Source organism: Solanum dulcamara, chromosome 9 (assembly GCF_947179165.1).
Source record: "Solanum dulcamara chromosome 9, daSolDulc1.2, whole genome shotgun sequence".
Taxonomy (NCBI): Eukaryota; Viridiplantae; Streptophyta; class Magnoliopsida; order Solanales; family Solanaceae; genus Solanum; species Solanum dulcamara.
Window position 1 is genome coordinate 71364991 of NC_077245.1, and position 24691 is coordinate 71389681.

Sequence of the window (24691 nt, forward strand, 5' to 3'; positions counted from 1 at the left end):
ATCAAAAAATTTTAAAAATATATGAGAAAATCTCTATGCTCTCTTCTCTTTTGCTTAATGTTTATGTTTCTTGTTTGTTGTTATTGTACAACTTTCTATTGTTTTGTTATTATTATTGAGAACTTACGGTGATCTGTTGTTTTGTATACATTAGTCTAGCATGTAGTATTTTAGTATTCTCATTTGACTATTGTATTTGTACAATAGTTAGTTATTTTTACTTTATGCACTTTTAGTCATTTTTATAATTAAGAATGTATTTTTTTATTAAAAAAATATATGTACTTTCTATTGTAAAAAATAATGGATTTTTTTAGTTAATATCAATAGATTTGAAAGTAATAAAATATGACATTTATAATATAAAATTTATATGAAGTATTTAGGAATATACGTGTTTCAGAACTAGTAAATTAACTATGGAAAGGGAACAAATTTCAGAACCTTGTTATAAAGTAAGCGCCCTAAACGTATTTACTTGTAGGTGTAATGACAATCACTGAGTAATTTTTGTGTTACAAAATAAAATTAAGTGACCGTTTGTGATAAGAATCATTAATCGACTGGTTATTTGAGAAATTAATTAGTGATTCATCTAATTATTTGTGATGAGACAAGTTTCATGATATGATAGCACACCTACCACTTTATTTAAAAGTTGAAATCATTTTGAAAAGAGAATAAAGTTGGTTTATCTTTTCTCTCTTTCACCAAAGAGATAAGATAGTTATTGGTATAGTATTTGCAAACTTAAGCAGACTGTCAGTATATTGCTCTATCATTCAATCTCTTACTAGTAAATTCCATCTTGTCCATTTTGTGATTCCTCTTTGTTTTGTTTTTCAGGTTTCAGAAATGGAAATTGGCTTAGCAGTTGGTGGTGCATTTCTCTCTTCATCTTTGAATGTTCTCTTTGATAGGCTTGCTCCTCAGGGTGATCTGCTCAACATGTTTCATAGGGACAAGCGTGATGTTCGGCTCTTAAGGAGGTTGAAGATGACTTTGCTTGGCCTTCAGGCCGTGCTAAGTGATGCAGAGAATAAGCAAGCATCAAATCCATACGTGAGCCAGTGGCTTAATGAACTTCAAGATGCTGTGGACAGCGCTGAAAACTTAATAGAAGAAGTCAATTATGAAGTTATGAGACTAAAGGTGGAAGATCAGCATCAAAATCTTGGAGAAACAAGCAACTCGCAGGTAAGTGACCACAACCTGTGCTTGAGTGATGATTTTTTTCGTAACATAAAGGAGAAGTTGGAAGAAAATATTGAAACATTGGAGGAGTTGGAAAAGCAAATTGGTCGCCTTGATCTAACAAAGTATCTTGATTCGGGTAAACAAGAAAAAAGGGAATTTTCAACTTCTGTGGTTGATGAATCTGATATCTTAGGTAGGCAGAGTGAAATAGAGGAATTGTTGGGGAGTTTAGTATCTGATGATGCGATTAGTAAAAATTTGACAGTAATTCCTATTGTTGGACTGCCTGGGATCGGAAAGACAACACTTGCTAAAGCTGTTTACAATGATGAGAGTGTGAAAAAACATTTTGATTTGAAAGCTTGGACTTGTGTGTCTGAACCATATGATATTCTCAGAATAACAAAGGAGTTACTTCAGGAAATTGGTTTCTTAAACGTTGATAACAATCTGAATCAACTTCAAGTCAAATTGAAGGAAAGCTTAAAGGGAAAAAAATTTCTTATTGTCCTAGATGATGTGTGGAATGTCATCTATAAAGAGTGGGATGATTTGAGAAATCTTTTTGTACAAGGAGATATAGGAAGTAAGATCATTGTGACGACACGTAAGGAGAGCGTTGCCTTGATGATGGGTAGTGGGGCAATCAATGTGGGGACTCTGTCTAGTGAAGTCTCTTGGGCTCTATTCAAGCGACATTCATTAGAAAATAGGGATCCTGAGGAACATCCAAAACTTGAAGAAGTTGGAAAACAAATTGCACACAAGTGCAAAGGATTGCCATTAGCTCTAAAGGCACTTGCTGGCATTTTACGCTCCAAATCAGAGGTGGATGAGTGGAGAGACATTTTAAGAAGTAAAATATGGGAGCTGCCACCTCATTCAAATGGAATCTTACCAGCGTTGATGTTGAGCTACAATGATCTTCCTGTACATTTGAAGCGGTGTTTTGCTTTTTGTGCAATATATCCGAAAGATTATCTATTTTGCAAAGAGCAAGTTATTCACCTGTGGATTGCTAATGGTCTCGTACAGCAGTTGGATTCAGCTAAGCAATACTTTCTCGAGTTGAGATCGAGATCATTGTTTGAAAGGGTCCAAGAGTCTTCTGGATGGAATCCAGGGGAATTCTTAATGCATGACCTTGTCAATGATTTGGCCCAAATTGCATCTTCAAATCTGTGTATCAGGTTGGAAGACATTGATGCATCTCATATGTTGGAACGAACTCGACACTTGTCATATTCAATGGGTTATGGTGATTTTGGTAAACTGAAAACCCTCAACAAATTGGAGCAATTGAGGACATTGCTTCCCATCAGTATCCAGCGCGGTATTTTTACTCTAAGCAAGAGGGTGATGCACAACATATTACCAAGACTAACGTCTTTGAGGGCACTATCATTGTCTCATTATCATCACATAAAGGAGTTGCCAGATGACTTGTTTATCAAGTTAAAGCACCTAAGATTTTTGGACCTGTCTTGGACACGGATAAAAAAGTTGCCAGATTCAATTTGTGTACTGTACAACTTAGAGACACTTATCCTGTCAAATTGTCGTTGTCTTGAGGAGCTACCGCTACAGATGGAAAAGCTAATAAATTTGTGTCGCCTTGACATAAGCGACACTTCTCTCTTGAAGACACCGCTACATCCAAGCAAGTTGAAAAGCCTTCATATGCTAGTTGGAGCTAAGTTTCATCTTACTGGTTGCAGTAGTTTGAGAATCGAAGATATGGGTGAAGTACATGACTTGTATGGATCTCTATCAATTACAGAGTTGCAAAATGTGGTTGATAAAAGGGAAGCTCTGAAGGCAAACATGAGGGAAAAGGAACATGTTGAAAGGTTATATTTGGAGTGGAGCGGAAGTATTGCTGACAATTCACAAACTGAAAGAGACATACTTGATGAGCTACAACCAAATCTCAACATAAAAGGACTCCGAATCGCCGGATATAGAGGGACAAAATTTCCAAATTGGCTAGCTGATCATTCATTTCATAAGCTAATAGAATTGTCTCTTAGCAACTGCAAGGATTGTGATTCCTTGCCAGCACTGGGACGGCTTCCTTCTTTGAAATTCCTTACTATTAGAGGGATGCATCGAATAACAGAGGTGACTGAAGAGTTCTATGGTAGTTCGTCCTCCAAAAAGCCATTTAACTCCCTTGAGAAGCTTGGCTTTGCAGAGATGCCGGAGTGGAAGCAGTGGCATGTACTGGGGAAGGGAGAATTCCCGATACTTGAGGAGCTTTCAATTGAAGATTGCCCCAAGTTGATTGGAAAGTTGCCTCAAAATCTTTCTTCTCTGATGGGATTGAGAATTTTAAAATGCCCTGAACTCAGTTTGGAGACACCTATCCAACTTTCAAATTTGAAAAGGTTTGACGTTGTTGGTTGTCCTAAGGTTGGAGTTGTTTTTGATGATGCTCAACTGTTTACATCTCAACTTGAGGGAATGAAGCAGATTGTTGAATTATCTATTACTGATTGTAAGTTTCTTACCTCCTTACCTATTAGCAGACTGTCAAATACTTTGAAGAATCTACGTATATATGGTTGTGGGAAATTGAAATTGGAGACGCCAGTCAGTGAGATCATTTCTAACATGTTTCTGGAGCATTTAGAACTGCGTAAATGTGATTCTATAGATGATATATCACCTGAGTTGTTTCCAAGAGCACGCGTTTTGAGGGTAGAGCGGTGCCGCAGCCCAAGGCTTTTGATTCGTACTGGGACTGAAAAACTCTCTATTCGTGATTGTGGGAATCTTGAAATGCTTTCAGTGGCATGTGGGACTCAGATGACGTCATTGCAAATTCACGAATGCAAGAAGCTGAAGTCTCTGCCAGAGCATATGCATGAACTCCTTCCATCTCTTAAGGAACTGACACTGAATAACTGTCCAGAAATAGAGTCCTTTCCTGAAGGAGGATTGCCCTTCAATTTACAAGTCCTTGATATCTGCGATTGCAAGAAACTGGTGAATGGCCTAAAGCAGTGGCGTTTACAGAGACTCCCCCGTCTCGAAGAGTTAATCATCTTCCATGATGGCAGTGATCTTGCTGGTGAAAACTGGGAGTTGCCTTGCTCTATTCAAAGGCTTAGCATATCTAATATGAATACATTAAGCAGCCAACTTCTCAAAAAACTCACCTCTCTTGAATATCTATATACTCGTAAGATACCTCAAATTCAGTCACTGCTGGAAGAAGGGCTTCCCTCCTCTCTTTCTGAGCTAACATTGCATAACCTTCCTGACCTCCATTCACTACCAGCAGAAGGTCTTCAGCGTCTCACATGGCTTCGACGTCTAGACATCCAGAATTGCCCTAATCTCCAATCTCTTTCCGAATCGGGGATGCCCTCCTCTCTCTCTCTGCTGAGAATTTTTGAGTGTCCTAATCTCCAATCTCTTCCCGAATCGGGGATGCCCTCCTCTCTCTCTGAGCTGTACATATTTTTTTGTCCTAATCTCCAATCTCTTCCCGAATCGGGGATGCCCTCCTCTCTCTCTGAGCTGTACATATTTTTTTGTCCTAATCTCCAATCTCTTCCAGTAAAAGGGATGCCTCCTTCCATCTCTAAACTATTTATTTCCGAGTGTCCATTGCTCAAACCACTCCTAAAATTTGACAAGGGTGATTACTGGCCAAAAATTGCAAATATTCCCACCATTCATATTGATGGGGAATCCCACTAATGATTAAAAGAAATGATGCTCCTATAAATTGTAAGTTAATTCTTTACTTTTTGTTCACTTCCCTTTTCTTGCTTGTTAATTCTTTTCCTTTGTTAAATCCTTAAGCAGCACAAAGCGTCTATTGCTACTGTGAAGCTGAGGAATCATCTTTGGATCGGAATGAATTTAATTTTAGATGACAGCGAAAAAGGTAATAAAACGAAAGCTGGTTGTATATGTAGGAATTGAAATTATTTGCTTCGGAATACCAAATAGCTCAATGTAATATAATGAACTAGTAATCTTTAAGGGCATCTCCAACACAAACATGAATTTAGGATAAATGGAACTTGCTATCCTCTTGCCTAGCAGGCAAAGATTTACCTCCGTGGAAAGGATGATTCATTCGGATCTCAATTCTAACCCACTATACCAAATTTTATACCAAAAAAAAATATTTTTCTTTTTTTTTATTATTATATTATTATTACTTATTTGTCCACCAATTTATATTTTTGCATATTTAACTTTTATGAAGATTAATTGTACTTATATCCAATTAAAATTTATAGTAGAATTAAAATAAATTTAATTTTAAAAAAATTAATTAGTCTCTTTGCCTACTATGGCTATTCATTTTCTTGCAAATTAAATTGTAATCATATCATAATATTGTTATATTAATTACTATATTATATTAAATTACGTTAAAATTTAAAAGAGAAAGATGTTAAGTTAAAAAATGAAAGATAAAAATATCCGTAAAGAGATTTCTATCCTTTTAAAAACTAAATTAATTACATTTTTAATTTTTTTATATAATTATTTTTCAACTAATGTACAGTCCCCTAATTAATTGTCATTTCCCTTATTATTTTGATTAATTCATCAACTTAATATTTAGAAGGCAAAAAACCATCACTAAACCGTTCTATGCCTCAAATAAAACAACTCAAAATCCTCATAAAATTGGTTGTTATTAGTTCTACTCTTTTTTCCCTTTATTTATTTATTTATTATTTTTTCTTTAGATATTCATATTCATAGCTCATATCTAATTACATATAGCTACTCTTAATACCATATTCATATTCATAGCTCATATCTAATTACTTATAGCTACTCTTAATACCTATTGTTATGTCGGAAATAGACGGTTTAAAATTAATTTCAACTTTTTAGAGAAAAATCAATTTTAGAAAAGAGGAGTCGCCACTTAATTTTCTTAAAGAAATTAAGAAAACTTAATTTAAAAGACCCTAAAAGATTTAAGTCTTAAAAATTCAGAGAAAAAGGTACGAGGTTCTTATTTCCACTTTGAGAAGGTGTTAAGCATTCAAAGTGGCCGCTAACGCGCGGTTATTCGACGATTTGAAAATTTATTTGACTAACTTTTGAAAATATTAATTTAAAAGGAAGCGAAGACTCTAAAATTATTTTTTTTCTTTTTTTTTAAGAAAAATGATCAAATTTAAACCTTTGAAAATAATATACATGCGTATAAAAAAGAAAACATAAAAAGTTTATTAAATGACTAAGCAAAGGTAGAAAATCATTTAAAGAGTAAATTAACATGAATTGGTTTATCTTTAGGGGAATCTAATTAAGTTAAAACAAGTTAAAATTAATATCTAAGCAAACATAAATAACATAAGTAAATAAATTATTACAACCCAAATCGATACAAATAAACAATAAATAACACATGAAAATATTGTCCGACACTTAGTTTCTGTACGCCTGGACTAAGCTGTTGGGTCATCTGCGTTTTGGGTCTTAAGCACAATTTCACAGTATATCGCAGCTGTATATACACTGTATATCGGACTGCATATACACTATATATAGTGTATACAATATTATTTCTGTATATCAAACTATATACACACTGTATACCACCTGTTTGTTCCCTGTATCTACTGTATATCACTGTGCATCACTGTATATCAGACTGTTATACACTGTATACCATGTTTATTCCCTGTATCTACTGTATATACATTGTATATAGTGTTTTTTCTCTGTATCTGTTGTATATCACTGTATATCACTATATATAAGACTGTATATACACTGTATACTGTGTATACAACATTATTTTCCGTATGTATTCCGTGTATATAACCCAATATCAATATTAAAATCATGAATATTACCTTCCTTTCCATGTATCAACTTTTCAACAATTTGAGCAAGATGATGAGAGACTCAAAACTCAACAATATGCAAGGATGGAGTCCAAAGATGGACTCAAATCGATATCACATGCACCAAAATAAAATTACATAAGCATCTACTCATTTTAAACTAAACCAAAGAATATATCATGATATGTTAAATTATTAAATTGATGGTCATCCTATAAGTGACTAATAACATGCTAACTAGCTCAATTTTAAAGAAAGAATTAAATCAATTAGGCCATGAAAGTTCTAATTACATAACAACTTTAAGCATATTTTGTTATCTAAATCATGTTAAAAGAAAAAAAATAAAAACATGAAAATCTATATTGTCAAAGAAAGCTACTTGAAAAAATAATTGACAAAACTAAGAGCTTTCATGAAATAATCCTAACAAATGATAGCTAATTAATCCTAACACATGCTAACTATAAGAAATTTCTATCATTAATCTAATTATTTTTAATAAATGCTAACTAAAAAGAAACGAGACTACAAATCAACTAAACATAAAACATGAAATAATTAAATAAAATAAAGCTAAAAAAAGATTTTACCTCTTTTCGGGCCGAGACTGAAGACGATGAGCGGAAGACAACTTCACCACCACCCAAAAGCTTGATGGAACTCCAATCTACAAAAAAAAAAGATAAAAAATTTAGACTCAAACCTTCGTGGGTTCGATGTTATAAGAACACTGTTCTTAGCCTAAATTTTGACTTTAATCTTCTACTTTCCTTGAAGAAAAATATAGATTGAAAGCTAAATTTTTTTTACAACTTTTAGGCTAGGACAAGAGTCCAAAATCCTAGCCAAGTTAAGAAAATTTCTAACTTTGGAGTGGTTAAAGAACCTCCCTCTTCTTCTCTTCTTAATAAGAATATGAACCTTTATATAGGCTCCAAAAATTTTAAATTTTCATACAATTTTCGATGTGGGAGTTTGAGATTTTTTTATTTTTTTTTAGAAAAAACTAAAATTTTCAAAAATGCAAACTATAATTAAACTAACCTAACTAACATTGTATTTAGTAAAAAATAAAATCTTTTGAAGTGATTTTCGAATAACCACATAAATATTAATCAAATATATAGAAATATGTATATTATACTAAAATTTATAAAAAGATAAAAATAGTTAAGAATAATATGAAAATATTTTTGTTTTTTATAAAAGCTAATTATTTCAAAATGTTCGAATTCAAAGAAACTCGATAGCTAATTTGCGTTGTGGATGGTCAAAATTGGGTGTCAACAACTATTACTCTCATCTTTTTCATAATCATAACCTCCAAATATTTAATTTATAACCTTAAGATATCTTTTGGTATTCCTCCATTTTTATCTATATAAATTCATATTTTTTGTTTCAAGATAACCATACTCAAGGTTAACCTTTTTCATTCTAAAGTTAAAGTGGTAAAACACTCATATCATTATTCTGCTGTTTGATTTGAATCGATGAGGAGGGCTCTTGAATTTTGATTGGTTGTGTGATAAGGTGTCGACAAAAACTTGAAAAATTATGTATTGATTTTGTATTTTTTTTTCCATCAATATTATTATGATTAGAGTCTTAAGAAAGACGTGTATCATATTTTTTTCCTCTATTTATTTATGTGTTTTATCTTTATTAGACCTCTTTGATTTAATTTTCTATGAATTTCTAATTGTAGTAAGTCTGTATTTTTATTTTGGCTCAAATTAGCCACTTGTGACTTTATTGGTTCCGTAAAACAAACTTATTTTAAACATTAAAATACGTCACTCATTTGGTGTATGTTTCTTATCAAACTTTTATAGATTAATTTTGTAATTGTTGCATTTTATTACTTATTACACGTATATTTTTATAGAAGTGGCTTCTAACAGATCTATAAAAAATTATATAGGACACACGAGCAACACACGTATCTAGAAACAAGTTCTTGTTATATCACTCACCATTTAGTTCTTGTATTGTTTGAACTTTCATCTGAATAGAACTTCATGTATTCTTGTTCTTTCCCTTTTTCAGTGAGTTGATCAAGGACTAAGGAGAAAGGAGGTTTTAGAGTAATTCACATGCTCACTCATGAATGCATCCTCTAATAGAATTCAAAGGTATACAAGACACAAAGTTTGTTTTCTATCTATCAAAGATATAAAAAGTTTGATCCCCAACAATTAACAACTAAAAGCATCAGCAAAATACAGGTTATGATTTTTGGATATCAACTTAACAATTTTTTTCCCTATACTTGAGAAACTTTGCAATTGAAGATTTCCCCAAGTTGATTGGGAAGTTGCCTGAAAATCTTTCTTTTCTGACAAGATTGACAATTTTCAAAATGGCCTGAACTCAGTTTGGAGGCACCTATCCAACTTTCAAATTTGAAAGAGTGTGAAGTTGTTGGTTCTCCTAAGGCTGGAGCTCTTTTTTTTTATCATGCTCAACTGTCTACATCTCAACTTTTTGGTATCTGTTTACATTCCTTCTCCTTGTTTGTTAATTCATCTTGTTTTTTTTATTAGTGTTGAACAGTGTGGATCATCTATTGCCACTGTGTGGAGCTTAGCATCTTCTTGCAACTAATGTAATCTTTAAACTTGCTCTAAGACATTGTACAAGAAACCTAGTGTAGGTTAGAATTGATAATTTGCTCTAGAAGGTTGATAGCACAAAAAAAGGGCAGCCCGGTGCACTAAGCTCTCGCTATGCGCAAGGTACGAGAAAGGGTCTGACCACAAGGGTCCATTGTACGCAGCCTTACCTTGCATTTCTGTCAGAGGCTGTTTCTGTACTACAAATCTTTTACCATTTACATTGGTAAATATGTCACCCGGGTGTTCATAGTATTTGGATCTTAATCACAATAGCTAAAACATTACTTTTGTCAGTATTTGGATTTTTAGCACAATTGTTAAAACATCAGTTTCTTGTTTTGGATATTCAGAAATTTGCCGAAGATATAAACAGTAAGCTGATAACTTTGGAGATTATGAAGTTTCCTTCAAATTATTTCCACTACTCAACCTCAAGTGGGACCTCAAAACTAGGGGAAAGGCCAGGAAGTGTATCCTACTCGGAACAAATTCAAGGTTTGATAACAAAAATGATTTACTCATGTTTCAGTTGCCTAGATGCTTATATTGCAGTAGTAGCTGACAGCATAACCAAGAAAGAATCATCTTTTATTAATTCTTCTAGTTTTAGCTGATGCATATAATCTGTTCAAAATATGATGTAGTCTTAACGCGTTTGTTGCAATTTACTGTCCATATAATTTAATTCTGTGGAATTCTCCTTTCTTGTCTGTTAACTTGACTTGTTCGTTGATCCGTTGTCATTGTAGGAGTTGTTCAACCTTTTCTTCGTTGTTCAACCTGGACGTATTGCTTCGTGGATTGAAGTAGGAGGAGATGGTTTAGACTTTAGAGTAATGCACATATTAACTCTTGATCTTTGATATTTCTACTGAGAGAGTTCAAAGGCACACGAGACAGAAAGTTTGTCTTACCATCACTTAACATCTAAAAGCCTAAGCACAATCTTAACTTTATTAGTTGATCTCAACTTAATCATCTTTTTTCTATCTGTCAGGTTTTTGGCAACATTTTGTAAGCTATTCCAGCTTCTTTCTGTCAATATTGCCGAAATTCTCTATTGAATAGACAAATATCAGCTCAACTGTGATCTGTCCACAGAGTGTAGGTGAAGAATAGTACTTTCTCTTTTCTCTGGAATTTCACTTTTCTTTTATTTTGTGTTTTGAGTAATTTAACTGCTGTGGTTTGTATCAGGTCAAAAAATGATTGCTTTAAACGTTTGGCTTGAAATGCTGAACCTGCATTTAGACCAGCAGTGTTACAAGGTCAAGTTGGTATGTCCAGATGGTGCGTCCACGAGTTTGATAATACTTCCATCCTCCTTATTACTCTGTTGTGCACGAGTTTGAAACACCAGATGGAATTTTATTTTGTATGTATATATAGTAAGTGATATTATTTCCAAGTTCTGCATATGATCTTAGTTAAGGTGAAGCAACAAATATTGTTATGTAGTCCTTAAGAATGTTCAGGATTTAGATTACAAGTGAAATTAGTTTAAGTGTAATTACGAAAGACAAGTTGGACCTCTTTATTGTGATTGTTATTGTTACACACCATAACAATAGTTGATGTTTAGATCTTATTTGACAGTAGTTATTGACAAAAGAAATACACATCATTTTCCTCTTAACTTCTTATGTTACAAAAGAAAGCAAAATAGTTGTATTACTTAAAACTAGTTGTATTGTACTTACAAAGAATTAAACTATCTAAACCACATAGTACTTCTTTTAAAACTAATTAAAATTAGGGATAATGATTATTATATCCCAAAAAGGAAAATTATTTATCATTAGGTGTTCCATTACTTTCTTACCCCAAAAAGGAATTCACGCACGTCATAAAGAAAAATCAACTAGTTTGCGTGCGTCATTAAAGAAAAAACACTGCAGTGAATGACACTGCTCAATTACTGTTTGATACAATCAGAGTATATATATATACTCTAATAGTATTATGAAGGGAAAAACATTGCAGTGAAAAACTGCTCAATTATTTCTTGATACTATCATGGTATATATATATATACTTTGACAGTATCATGAAGGTATCAAAGTCTTAATAACACTACAGTGAAAATGTTTAACTGTCCTTGATACTTTCAGAGTATATATATACTCTGTTGTTATCAAGGAGAAAAAAACAACTAATCACTAGATAAACTGTCAAATTACTTTTTGATACTATCAGAGTATATATGAGTGTATATATACTCTGATAGTATCATAAAGGAAAAAACATTGAAGCAAAAACACTACTCAATTATTTTTTGATACCATCATAGTATATATATATATATATATACTCTAACAGTATCATGAAGGTCACGTGAAGACAGAAATGAGTATGGTCACGCGAAGAAGGGGCGAGGCACTGTTGTAATTACTTTGGGCCTTTGGTCCAATCAAGATAAATAAGTTGGGGTTGGTCCAATTTAAGTAAATAGTTTACTTCCTTGATCTATTTTGTGTAGTATTCCTTTAAAATTAAAAATTTTATAGAAGCTTAGACAAACTATAATATCAAAGGAAAATATACAAGCTTATATATACAGTGCGACCAAGGGTAAAATTGTCTTGTTTTTGTGCGATTATGAATACACGATGAATAATTCCTACCCCAAAATTTGATTAATTTTTGGACATGGTGCTATCTTACTTGACGAATTGATGAAGTTTGTACAAACTGGTCTGTATTCCACTATTGTATTTAAAAAAAGAAAAAAGTTATATATTATTTTGAAATCTATTTTTTTTTATTAGCGTATCTGTGTATAAAGTTTGATATTAATGTTGTTGTGGTCTTTATATATAAGTACCATGCTTTGAAAGGTCATGATATAGCTAATGATGGATGTGGCTGTTTCTTTTTCTTTTTTTCTTTTTTCGAGAAAGGTAATATGTATATTTATCGACACCAATTAACTCCGTCTATGTGAGTTTCATAAGTATAATCAATTCAAACTAGAATGAATAACAATTTCAATAAAATTTACTTGTGGGTTTGAGGAAGATAGAATATACGCAAATTTTATTCCTTATCTCGTGGAGATAAAAAAGTTATTTTTAAAAGACTCTCAACTCAAGTATCGCATAACAAAATAGTATGAATTGAGATTAGTAGTTGATGATTGTGTATTTATAGAATTCACAAATACAAGAGAACTTTAATTTGATGGTGAAACAAAGTTCTATTGGTCCAACTCTTTCAAGACTTGCTGTTTTTTCAACTATTTGAGTAGGAGTAATTAGTTGTAGAAAGTCATTTTGTAATTCACAATCATAATTCTGTACCAAACAGTCATAATTGAATCATGTGTAACTAATTAGTATCATAATCCACAAAGTAACTACCTACTATATATATATCATAACACATAATCACATGTGTACTACTAGGTAAAAAATGATTCTTTAACCTTGAAAATCAACTTTTAAACTTTAAAAAATGAAAATTAAGAGGAGTTAATTAGTTTGAATGGGTAAATATTGTATATTTGGGTCAAGCCAAACCTAACTCAACTAGCACATCAAGACTTTTGAGAGACTAAACCAATTGTCTTCTTCTATTTCTTTGCCCTTTTTTGAAGCTTTAGTCCCTAAAATTTCCACTCCCATAGTATATCACTATTTTTATGTTGATAGCGACTGAATTAACTTGCATTGCACTTTAATTATTTCACTGAATATCTACCAGTTTTTTTCTCATTAAGATTTATAAAATATGAAGAAATCACCCCATGTTTTGCACGCCTCGAATTTAAACTCTGAGCTTCCATAATTATCATCCTACTTGATTATTTAATTTCATAAAATTGATTGTGGTAGGGTCACATTCAATTTGGCAAGTCTTTCTTTGGTGTGGATTCTCAAAACAATGCAAAATTTTCTCTTTCTCCTACCCCCCTCCCAACCCCAACCCCATCCCCATCATTTTTTCCTTTATTTTGTTGGTATGAATGTGACACTAACTAGTACTTGACTATATTGTGTTCAACTTAGGCTATCATTCTCAATATTGTCAATAGACCCAATATTCTTTGGAATGACTAGGCTTAAAAAAGGAAAAGGAAAATAAAATAAAATGGCAAAGGCAAATAAAATTGTCCTATAATTCCCACAAAGAAACTTCTAGACTAGCTATAGGCAACTTTCAAGTCACCAATATTTTAGTCAAATATTCTTATAAGGTAGTCTTGTTTTAGGACAAGTTTGAACAAACATTTCATGACCATGTCTTACTTTAAAAGATGTTTCACACAACTTATATTTCTTACTAAAGTACTCATGTTTTAGGACTATTTGGTTACACATTTCACAACTATGCCTATTTTAATTTTGAAAAAGAAGAATTGTGTTTCATGACTTCAAATTAATTTTAATTTTGAATAGTAGATATGTTTCACATGAACCACTAAATAATATTCCCTCCATCTCCATCTCACTTTTATGTGAGACGATTGAGGATACGAAAGTTGAACTATCAATTTTTTGATATGAATTCGAACATAGATTTTTAAAATTTATATAATTAAATATTACATAAAAAATACTATAATTCATAATTCAAAAAGCATATGAAGATATCCCTTTCTGTTGACACTCCATATAATTGTTGCATCTTATAAAATGGGTCTGAGGGAGTTTAAAAAAAAGTTAGAATTTTGTTATTATGTGAGTTTTTAGTTAAAATTGTTCCTTATTTATGAGAGCAAGTCTATTGGCTTTGAATATAATCTTAGACATGTTTAGTCTTTTAAATATTCTAAACTGAAGTATCTTTCCTCCAACTAATTAAAAAATGGACTTAAAAATTAACGGTAATTGCCCAAAAACACTACTAAAAATATGGAAAAAAATATAGACTTTCGAACTGACCAACTCGATTGATTTGATTCCAATTTTTAAAAATAAAACAGAACGAGCTCGTTCGATTTTCCTTTTTTGCCAAAAATGGGAAAATATAAAATTGACTCAGCTCGTTGGTTTAAATATGCCGCAAAAATATTTTTAATATAACTGATCAAGCTTGGTCGATTTTATTTTTGAAAGGTTAGAAATTCAAGAAACAGACCAAAGCTGGTCAATTTTTTTAAATCAGGGAAAAGGGTCAAAAATGTCTTTCGTTTATAATTTAGTCCAAAAATATCTTTATTGTCAATACTTTGGTCCAGAAATGCCCTTATTATTATTTAATGGGTCAAAAATGCCCCTATTATTACAAAATGGGTCAAAAATGCCCTTTTCTGAATTTAAAAAAAAAACAAATATTGTTCCTTATAAAAATATTACTTTTAAGGAACCTCTATTCTTGTTTTCTTTCTTTTTAAACCACTTTAAATAATAAAAATGTAGAAAATTATTTTATTCTTCGTAATCTCATTTTATCAATTAAAATAGAATAATTTCATGTACTCTAAGTTTTAACAAATTATATATGTCATATATATAAGATCATAATAAATCCATCATTAATTTTAATTCAAATAACGGTAAAAAATAATTATAATAAGATAATTATTATATTTTGTAATAATAGGGGCATTTTTGACCCATTAAATAATAATAAGAGCATTTCTGGATCAAAGTATTGACGATAAAGACATTTTTGAACCAAACTATAAATGGAGGACATTTTTGCTCATTTCAAATAGTTTAAGGGCATTTTTGATCATTTTCCCTTAAAAAAAATATTTATTCGGAAAAAGGGCATTCTTGACCCATTTTGTAATAATAGGGGCATTTTTGACCCATCAAATAACAATAAAGGTATTTTTGAAATAAACTATAAACGGAGGGCATTTTTGTTCATTTCAAATATTTAAGGGCATTTTTGACCATTTTTCCTTAAATCAAAATTCGATTAAACTTGTTAAATAAATTGACAAAGAATCGATTGAGGTCAGACAATTTTTTACTTTAGCAAATTTAAGGTCTAAAAATGCTTAAGATTATATTTAAAGGATGAAAATAGACTTATTCCCATTAATAATGGACAATTTTAGCTAAAAACTAAAGATTATGTCCATTACATGAATAAAGTAGCATATGTATTCCACGTGTACAAAGGCAAAATTAAAGGTCGATATTATTTAAATTGGTACTCTTCAAATTTTCATTTATTTTCTTCTATTTCAAACACTTAATAATATTCTAAAAAAAACCAAGTATTTATATGTTATAGTACTCATTTTAGTTTATTTATTATTTAGTTTATACATCAAAAAATGTTTAAAAGCTAAAGAAATAAAAATGGTGTGGATATCCAAATTTTTAGAAAATAATTTTCTCATTCATATAAGAGAACAAGAATAAAATCCATTTTTAGAAAGAAAAAAAAACACATTATGTAAGTGTCGTTTGGCCCAGAGGCGGATCTAGGATTTGAAATCTCTGGTGTGATGCTGCTTTGAATAGTAACCTATGGCAAAAACTCTAGTATAGAGCAAGATAATACTTAATATGTAGTAGCAAATTTACATACAAAATTCTAATTATCTCTGGAAGTCGTCTCTAAAACCCCTTGACTCCTGCGGGCTATGTTCGAATGAAACGAGAGTAAGGCTTTCTCATTCACATATTCCTAAAAAAAACTTCTACCTCGAGCACACGCAATGGAACCCTAGGTTACCGAAAGCTATCAATCTTTCTTCTGGTGGGAGGGAGTCTTGCTCCTTTCTGTCTTTTCATTGTCCGTCTCCGCCTCGAACAAATACGCACTAACCCACCCTATCAGACGAGAGTGCCACCAACACTCTTCCTCAGCCGCAAGTGCATCGTGATCATCCAACGGCTTGCCTATTCTATCCTTGGGCTGATACTGACTTTGGAAGGCTCATAGCTACTTATGGATCAGCTGATTAGAGTGCTACCAAGTTTCTTTTTTGGTTGCAACTCGAATTTTCGAGAGAATGAAATTCAAAATGTTGAGGAACGAAGTAACCTCACCCCTTAGACTAGTTTTGTTGATTTGATTAAGATTTTACTTAGGGTTCTAATCTCCTTATTCATAATTTTTTTTACAATAAATTCGCTACAGATGTCTTGTATGATAAAAAAAGTTTTAAGAAAATATACCGCACCGCAGGGTTCAAATTTGCATTCCTACGGTGGTAAATCTGAATTTTAACCACTGACACCACAAGACTCATTATTTCTAAGGGTGTCACGTTTACTATTTATACTTTTTTTATAAATATATATATACAAATATACATGTATATACCGATTTTCAACCGAGATCAAGGGGTGGCATAACACCTCATCCAAGCTACGTAAATTCGCCTCTGATTTGAACTAATAGAGACTTTATAACCGCAAGCAATTTATATATAAAAGGAGCATGACAATGTGTATTTTTTTTATTGCAACATAGAATATTCTAATACCCTGTTTATGAAATATGATTTGTTCATTTAATAAGATTGTAAGAATTGAGCAAGTTCTTATAATTTTCATAAATTATGAAGTTTTCATATTTATTAAAAAAGATAGATCCAAACTAAATAAAACTTCAACTTAAGTCAATAATTCTAAATTATGATTTATAGTTAGACCATTAAAAATTTGAGCACAATTTTTTCATGGATCATAGAAACTCTGTATTTAGACATGTTATATTTCTGTTCATTAAACCGTGCCCACTGATTACGGTTGCTCTAATCTTCTGATCTAATAATAATTAAGAAATAATCAAAATTGTGTTAGCTTTTATATACATATTTATTATATTTGACTCAAAATAGTAATTTGGGAAATGAATTGAGATTTTGAATAAAGATATTGATTTTAAAAAAAGAACTACACTATTATCACAATTTAATATGATATTACAAGCAAATTGAACATAAATGAGCTAAAAATCGAATCATAATCCAAATTGTCCAATTCTTACTAAGTTTTAAATTTAAAATTTATTTTCTTATAATTTATTCAAAAACCTAATAAATTTGTTTTTTCTTATATTATGCTTGTAATCCATATATCAAATTAAAAAAATATTTTTTTAAAAAATATTTAGATAAAATTTCTAATGAATAATAATTTTATCGGCTGAATTTGACATCCTACTTGTATTTGATGTCAAGTACAATAATGATTAATGAGGAGAACTTTAGACAATTGCACATGTATTTTACATGAAAGAAAACTCTAGAAACCAATATATAGAAATGAATATTAGCTATTTCTTGAATGAACATGTGGGGTATGACTAGCTAGTACTTCTTCGTCAAATTTTAATTATTGCTTTAGTTTTAACGGAAAATGATCTAAAAATATCCTAGAATTGTTGAAAATGACGCAAAAATATCTCTTATCCATTTATTGGGCCTAAAATATTTTTGACATCCACTTTTAGGTACAAAAATTACCTTTTCTTTAACGAAAAATGACATTTGAGGCTCAATAGATGGATAAGGGACATTTTTATACCATTTTCAATAGTTCGAGGCATTTTAGACTCTTTTTCATAATTAAAATTCTGTTAAATAAATTTTGATTTATAATTAATTTTAAATAATTAAAGTATAACCAATAGATGGCCGACACGTGTTTAAAAAAATTATTCAAATCATTTAATTAAAATTATTTTAAATAAATTTTGATTTTAAATTAATTTTACATAATTAAATTGTAACCAATAGATGGCCACCACGTATTTAAAAAAATTATTTAATTAAAATTTTGTTAAATAAATTTTGATTTATAATTAATTTTAAATAATTAAATTGTAACCAATGGATGGACGCCACGTGTTTAAAAAATTTATTCAAATTATTTAATTAAAATTTGTTAAATAAATTTTGATTTTTAAATAATTAAATTGTAACCAATAAATGACCGTCATGTGTTTAAACAAATTATCCATATTAATTAATTAAAATTCAGTTAAATAAATTTTAATTTATAATTAATTTTAAATAATTAAATTTTAACCAATAGATGGCCGCCACGTGTTTAAAAAAATTATTCAAATTATCTAATTAAAATTCTGTTAAATAAATTTTAATTTATAATTAATTTTAAATAATTAAATTGTAACCAATAGATAGCCGTCACGTGTTTTAAAAAATTAACCAATTAAAACTTTGTTAAAAGGGCCTAAAATGCCTTCGAACTATTGGAAATGGTACAAAAATGTCCCTCATTCATCTATTGGGTCTAAAATGTCATGTTCTGTTAAATTAAAGGTTATTTTTGGACCTAAAGGTGGATGTCAAGGGCATTTTAGGCCCAATAGATGAATGAATGACATTTTTGTACCATTTTCAATAGTTCAAGGGCGTTTTAAGCTCTTTTTCGTAGTTTTAAATGCTGATTATGAAAATTATAAACATCAGCTATATTTTACCAAGTTAATTATATTTAATAAAAATTGATTGATTTTTCCTATTAAATATTATGTATACCTCTATAATATTAAAGATATAATTAGAAATAATTATCAATTTTTAGCTTTGAATTCGTGATTTATTTATTTTTGTGATAAATTTTTGAGCTAAAACGATAGTTGAAAATGAAGGGAATAGCTACTAGTATTCTTCTAGTATAATGATGATGTAGTATTTATTGGTCACTCTATACAGCATTAATTAGGTACACAAATTAGGTTGAGCTAATTGATGGTGATAATAATAATAATAATAATAATAATAACTATATAGTCAAGAATGTTTGGTCTTAGCCCAATGTCCTACACAAAATTCTTCTCCTTTTTCCACGTTTAATATACTTCCAAGATAATTCAGCTAGGAATACAATAATTATAGTATATAGTACATACGACTATTACAGGAAGAAAATTGAATTCATTTAATTTGGTCAATGCAGGAATATTGAAGGAATTTAGGCCATATGCTAGCTAGTGCTATATTAATTGAGTCCGCAGCCTATTCATTTTTCAAAAATAAATTTTGAAGTTCTTGTGATAAGAAGAAAAGGTTAGTGTTGGCTTAATCCACCACCAGTCAAGAGATTAGATCCCTGGACAGAACTAGTAACAGTGTCACGTCTCGGAAGGGTATGCGAGACGTGGTCGGTACTTAAAAATTATTACTGGCTCCCAAGAGAACCACTTGGCCTAGTCACACATCTATTCGCTCATTCAATCAGCGGAAGACTTAAAATAACAAGACAATTAGGTGGGCAATCCTAACCAAACAATCTAGCCCATGGAAGAAAGATCATGAGCCATCAAATCAAACTCCAATCTATGTCATAAAAATAGCTTGACAAGAACAATTTAAGAAAATAAAAGTACTCAGTCAACACATCACTGTCTAGTCTATGAAGCCTCTATCAACTATCTAAGTGGTGCCAATGATAGGTTCATGGTTACCTCAAATCAAAATGGAAAAAAAAAGACTAGATTCAAAGCAAAAATAACATAAGTGGTAAACTCTGAATGCAAGGGAGGACTCACCAATCAGCTGAATGTGAACAGATCCTCAACGGTGCGTCTGTTGATGATCTCTACTACTTGTCTCTGCATCATAAAACGATGCAGGCCCAAATGGACGCCAGTACCTAGAATGTACTAGTATGTAATATGGCAGAATGAAACATATATAAGATAGCATAATACCAGTTCGGATATCGCAATCAGAAAGATAAGAAATTCAATCAGAATGTCATAAGTTTAAAGCAAGAGTAAGGTTTAGACAGAGACCAATCATATACAATCTAATCCAATCCAATCCAATCCAATCAGAGTATTATCAAGACCTATATGGAAGTTTATCTTATTCGATAACAATCACTTATGAGTCAGTGATCGTATAACAAGCACGTTGATGTTGCCACAACCATCCAGTACTTTGCTAGGGTAAAGGACGAATCATCCAATCAAGGATCCAATCAAACAATCAAGTCCTATCTTTTCAGGACATTAAAATAAAAGGGACATCCGACTTCAATGGTTCAATCCTCTCATATGCTGGCTACGTAGTTATTGGAATTGAGTTATCACTTACTCTTACCCAATTTGGTGCTCGATACTCCTTTTAAAACTCAATGCTCATAAGATAATCAATCCCAATCAACCAATAAACAAGTCTCATATGGAATTTTACCAGTTTATCGATTCGTTCCAATCAGTCCTTTCGGATAATCAATCTTCCAATCAAACCAATCAACAAGTCTCATATGGACTTTTATCAGTTCATTAGTTTTATCCAATCAATCCTTTCGGACCATCAATCTTTCAATCATTCCCAAATCATTCATTTATGAGCAGTTGGGATAATCATTTATGACAACATATAGTTGAGACCATTCAATTGAGTTCAATAATGAAGATGCAAAGACTATCAAGTTTCATCAAAAATATCATCATGCCCACATCTCAATCACAATCATACATTCACAAGTTCAAGGCTCTAGACTCAATCCTTAATCAAATTCATCCAATATTAGTCAAAATATCATTAGAATTTATGAAGTAAATAGTCAAAAATTATTTGTTCGAGAACAAGTTCATAGAAATCATCCATTATACAATATTATGTAAAAATATGCTAAGTTTAAGGAAAATTCTCAAGAAACACAATCATAGGGACTCAATTCATTCACAATTCAACCTATCACAATCGTGGGGACTCAATTCATTCACAAATCAACCTATCACAATCATGGGGCTCATGGAAGAACAAATTTCATGTTTTAGTTTAGCCTTACATACCTAGGATGAGTATAGGACAATCAATCTGACAAAAAATTGTTTTAATCTCTTGAACCCTAGCCTTTTCTCCACTCCTTAGCCCTAGGTCTTTAGTTAGAATGCGTAGAATGGACTTAGAAATGTTTAGAAAGTCTTTTAAGGTCTAAAATGACCTATATCAGTCGTGGATTAAGTATAAGAGGGTGGGAAAAATACCGGAATACCCCTCCTTAAAATAAATATGGACAGAAAAATTTGGCTTGTGGGGGAACAAGTGCACGACGCGGACTTGTTTCCTCATAGTTTATTTTTTTTCAAAAATTTTCAACGGTGATTTTTGAACCAAGATTCGTAGCGGACTTGGCGCGCACTTCTTTGAAATTGCATTTTTGTCCGAAAAATTATCTTTTGATTCTGTTGGCCTAAAATTCAATCGAGACCACTTTTCTAGAGGAGTTTTTCCCCTGATCAATTTTCCAACCTCAAATTGATCGAAAAAGTTAAGGATGATGTATTGTGCGAGCGTTCTTTCGTTTAGGGGTATTTTGATAATTTTACCAGGTGTAACAAATAGAAAGTAAAAGTGAATGCTTAAAATAAAGATCATGCGGATATTTACGTGAAAACCTCCTTGTAATTCCTCTATTGCAAGACACAAAGCTATAATAGCTTCAAGCAACTGATAAATACAGACTCGAGTATTTACCAAGGATTAAACTTATAATCTTATATACCTTGTAACTCCTTTATTATAAGAAACAAAGCAATAACCCTAGTATTGTTCACTATATCAACTACCTCTAGTTAATATTGACTTCAACAGCCCAGCTCGGCTAATTTTAGCCGCAAAATTAAACCACAATGTGAAATAAATTGAAATGATCGATAATTCTTTACAGCATAGGAATAGATCTACAACATGAGAGCACAAGACACTAAACTCAAATAATAACTTAAGACATTGCAACACTCGATCAGGTCCCTCACTGCCTATGAGAGTAGTTTTTCCTTAAAAATGACTTTTGCTTTTTAAATATTTTTTATTGCGAAAACTAGGTTGTTTCTTGTCAATATATCCAATGTATAACATAGAAAAAACAACCTAGTAGCATACCATTGATCGAGGACTGTTGTCCTTTTCACGCCTCTGCTGCAGTGCCCACCAACCACAACAGTTCTTGCAGCTTTATAACTCCACTCCATTGACTTGTCCTGTACCGCCAAAACTCTAAGGACCAAGTCCTTTGATTAGGTCTTTTTGCTCCGTAATTTATTAAATCATCAAAACTCAAAATACTAGATAGCAAAATAAATTGTTTGAACATAAATGATCAAATTCATGTTGATGAGCAGGGCCTATTGACCATTTTAGTTAGGGTTGAGGGTAATTTGTTCCTTTATTATCCAAAGAAGTTTAATATTGTCTTTCGTTATATTATTGATTTATATATGTCTTTAGTTAGGATTGAGGGTAATTTGTTTCTTTATTATCCAAAGAAGTTTAATATTGTCTTTCGTTATATTATTGATTTTATATATGTCTTTAATATTATATTATCAGTCCATATATATTCTTAATATTATAAAGTGACTTAGATTTATTTTTCTTTCGTTAACCCATCAATTTTAGACAAAATGGCATGTTAACTCATCACACGAACTCTTCCTTTTTCATCACTATTCAAAGTAACCAACACCTTCAGCATATGTATTATGTATATCACCACCAACATAACGTTAAGGACACATATGGATCAATAATAACATAACATAAAAGATATTATATGGACCAATAATATAACAGAGAGGATAACATTCGACCTTTTTTAACAGTGGAGTGACAAATATACCCTTTTCCCTTTCAGTTATATTATGACATTGGTTTTTTGGTCAATAAGACTATAGTATGATGAGTCAAAGTGACAAATATCACTTATAGAGATCATATTATTACTTGAAGAGTATAGGGTAAAAAAATTACTTTTGATAGAGCTTCATTTCAACCAAAAAATAGACATATAGATTAATTTAATATATTTCAAATTATCAAAGAAACCCTTGTACTAATTTCCCTTTTTAGAAATATCACACCATTTAACTTATTATTATCTGAAGTTCTCGTAATTTAGATTTTCTTAGGCTATTTGCACATGCAATCGAGATACTTATTAGATATTAACAATTACTCCATATATTGTCTTTTGATATATTAGTGACTTGTTTGACTATGTGAGATAAAATTATGAATCATATGAGATGAAGTTGAAATTTTATTTGGATATATAATTTGAATTTTTAAATTGTACTTCTTTTGCTCATAGACATAAAAATCCCATGAGTTATGAAAACTATCAAAATTGCCCCAATTCTTTATACAATCTTATTCCAAATAAGCAAAAGTTCATAACAAAAGAATAATAAACAATTACAAAACTATTCTTAAAAAATACAATATTTATTGATCAAACTTTGGTTCAATAAAAAAGTAAAATTGAACATGAGTTGTAGTGTACTATATTTATTGAGCTCTTTGTTGGTTAATATCATTAGTAACTATATCATCATGTTCATATTCCGTGAATATTTCATCACTCTATTTGTATTCTCACATAAAATTATGTAGATATATAATGGTCGATTTTTTATACAGAATATAAATTTATGGATCAATTTTTATATTTGAAAAATGTGAAATCATGATTTGAAAATTTTCAAATCAAAATTTTTGAAGAATTTGGAATTTCTTCTCGTGATTTAAAATCATGATATGAAATTGCATGTCCAAGCAATAATATATCTCATAATTTTAAATTACGAGATGAAATTACATGTTCAGACACATATTAAATACTTATTAGATAATAACAAAGTACTAAATTATCAACCAATGTACATATTGATAATTTAGTAAAATTCGAACTTAACTTATCATCACATGCAAAAACTCACTGATAATAAGAAAATCTTGAATCATTTAATCTATATGTAAATATTTTGTAGTGTCCGCTCTTTGGTGAAGACGGTAAAGTAAAGACTTTAGGTCTCAATTTATTTTGGAATCTTATTTTTCAATAATAGTAGATTTATAAATTAAAAAAATTAATTATTTAATAGATTCAAACAACTCAAAGCATATGAAAAGTATTTTTAATTTTTTATATTTTGTTGTAAAATTTTTAGATTACTGGGCAATAGTAACATGAAAAAAAATTGTTTTAACAATGAAAAAAAATCTCTTATATAAGATCAACAATAATGTTTCAAGAGAAATTTCAAGTCTTATAAAGAGTTTAAGGTTTTTGTCCTGATCCAATGTGGATCATTCTCATTAACACCCCTCTCACGTATAGATGTACAGATCGCTCAAGCCTTATA

General features: G+C 30.8%; 1 protein-coding gene across 12 annotated transcripts; it reads left to right on the plus strand.

Annotated features, from left to right (window-relative positions):
* The first annotated feature begins 656 nt into the window (after nucleotides 1–656).
* On the plus strand, nucleotides 657–11189 carry LOC129904308 (putative disease resistance RPP13-like protein 1). Of its 12 annotated transcripts, XM_055979864.1 has the most exons (9): nucleotides 662–761; nucleotides 847–4935; nucleotides 5014–5095; nucleotides 9084–9169; nucleotides 9581–9642; nucleotides 10003–10147; nucleotides 10402–10485; nucleotides 10650–10760; nucleotides 10850–11189. In XM_055979864.1, the coding sequence occupies exon 2, from the start codon at nucleotides 856–858 to the stop codon at nucleotides 4903–4905; it is 4050 nt and encodes a 1349-aa protein (XP_055835839.1). In that variant the 5' UTR covers nucleotides 662–761; nucleotides 847–855; the 3' UTR covers nucleotides 4906–4935; nucleotides 5014–5095; nucleotides 9084–9169; nucleotides 9581–9642; nucleotides 10003–10147; nucleotides 10402–10485; nucleotides 10650–10760; nucleotides 10850–11189. The 12 variants fall into 12 exon arrangements, with proteins under 12 accessions (XP_055835836.1, XP_055835839.1, XP_055835838.1 ...); XM_055979863.1 differs by having other exon boundaries at nucleotides 9084–9642; XM_055979859.1 differs by having other exon boundaries at nucleotides 9581–10147.
* Nucleotides 11190–24691: the final 13502 nt, after the last annotated feature.

Excerpts from the sequence above, each read along its gene's own strand:
- LOC129904308 (XM_055979861.1), top strand. The coding sequence starts at position 856 with ATGGAAATTGGCTTAGCAGTTGGTGGTGCATTTCTCTCTTCATCTTTG.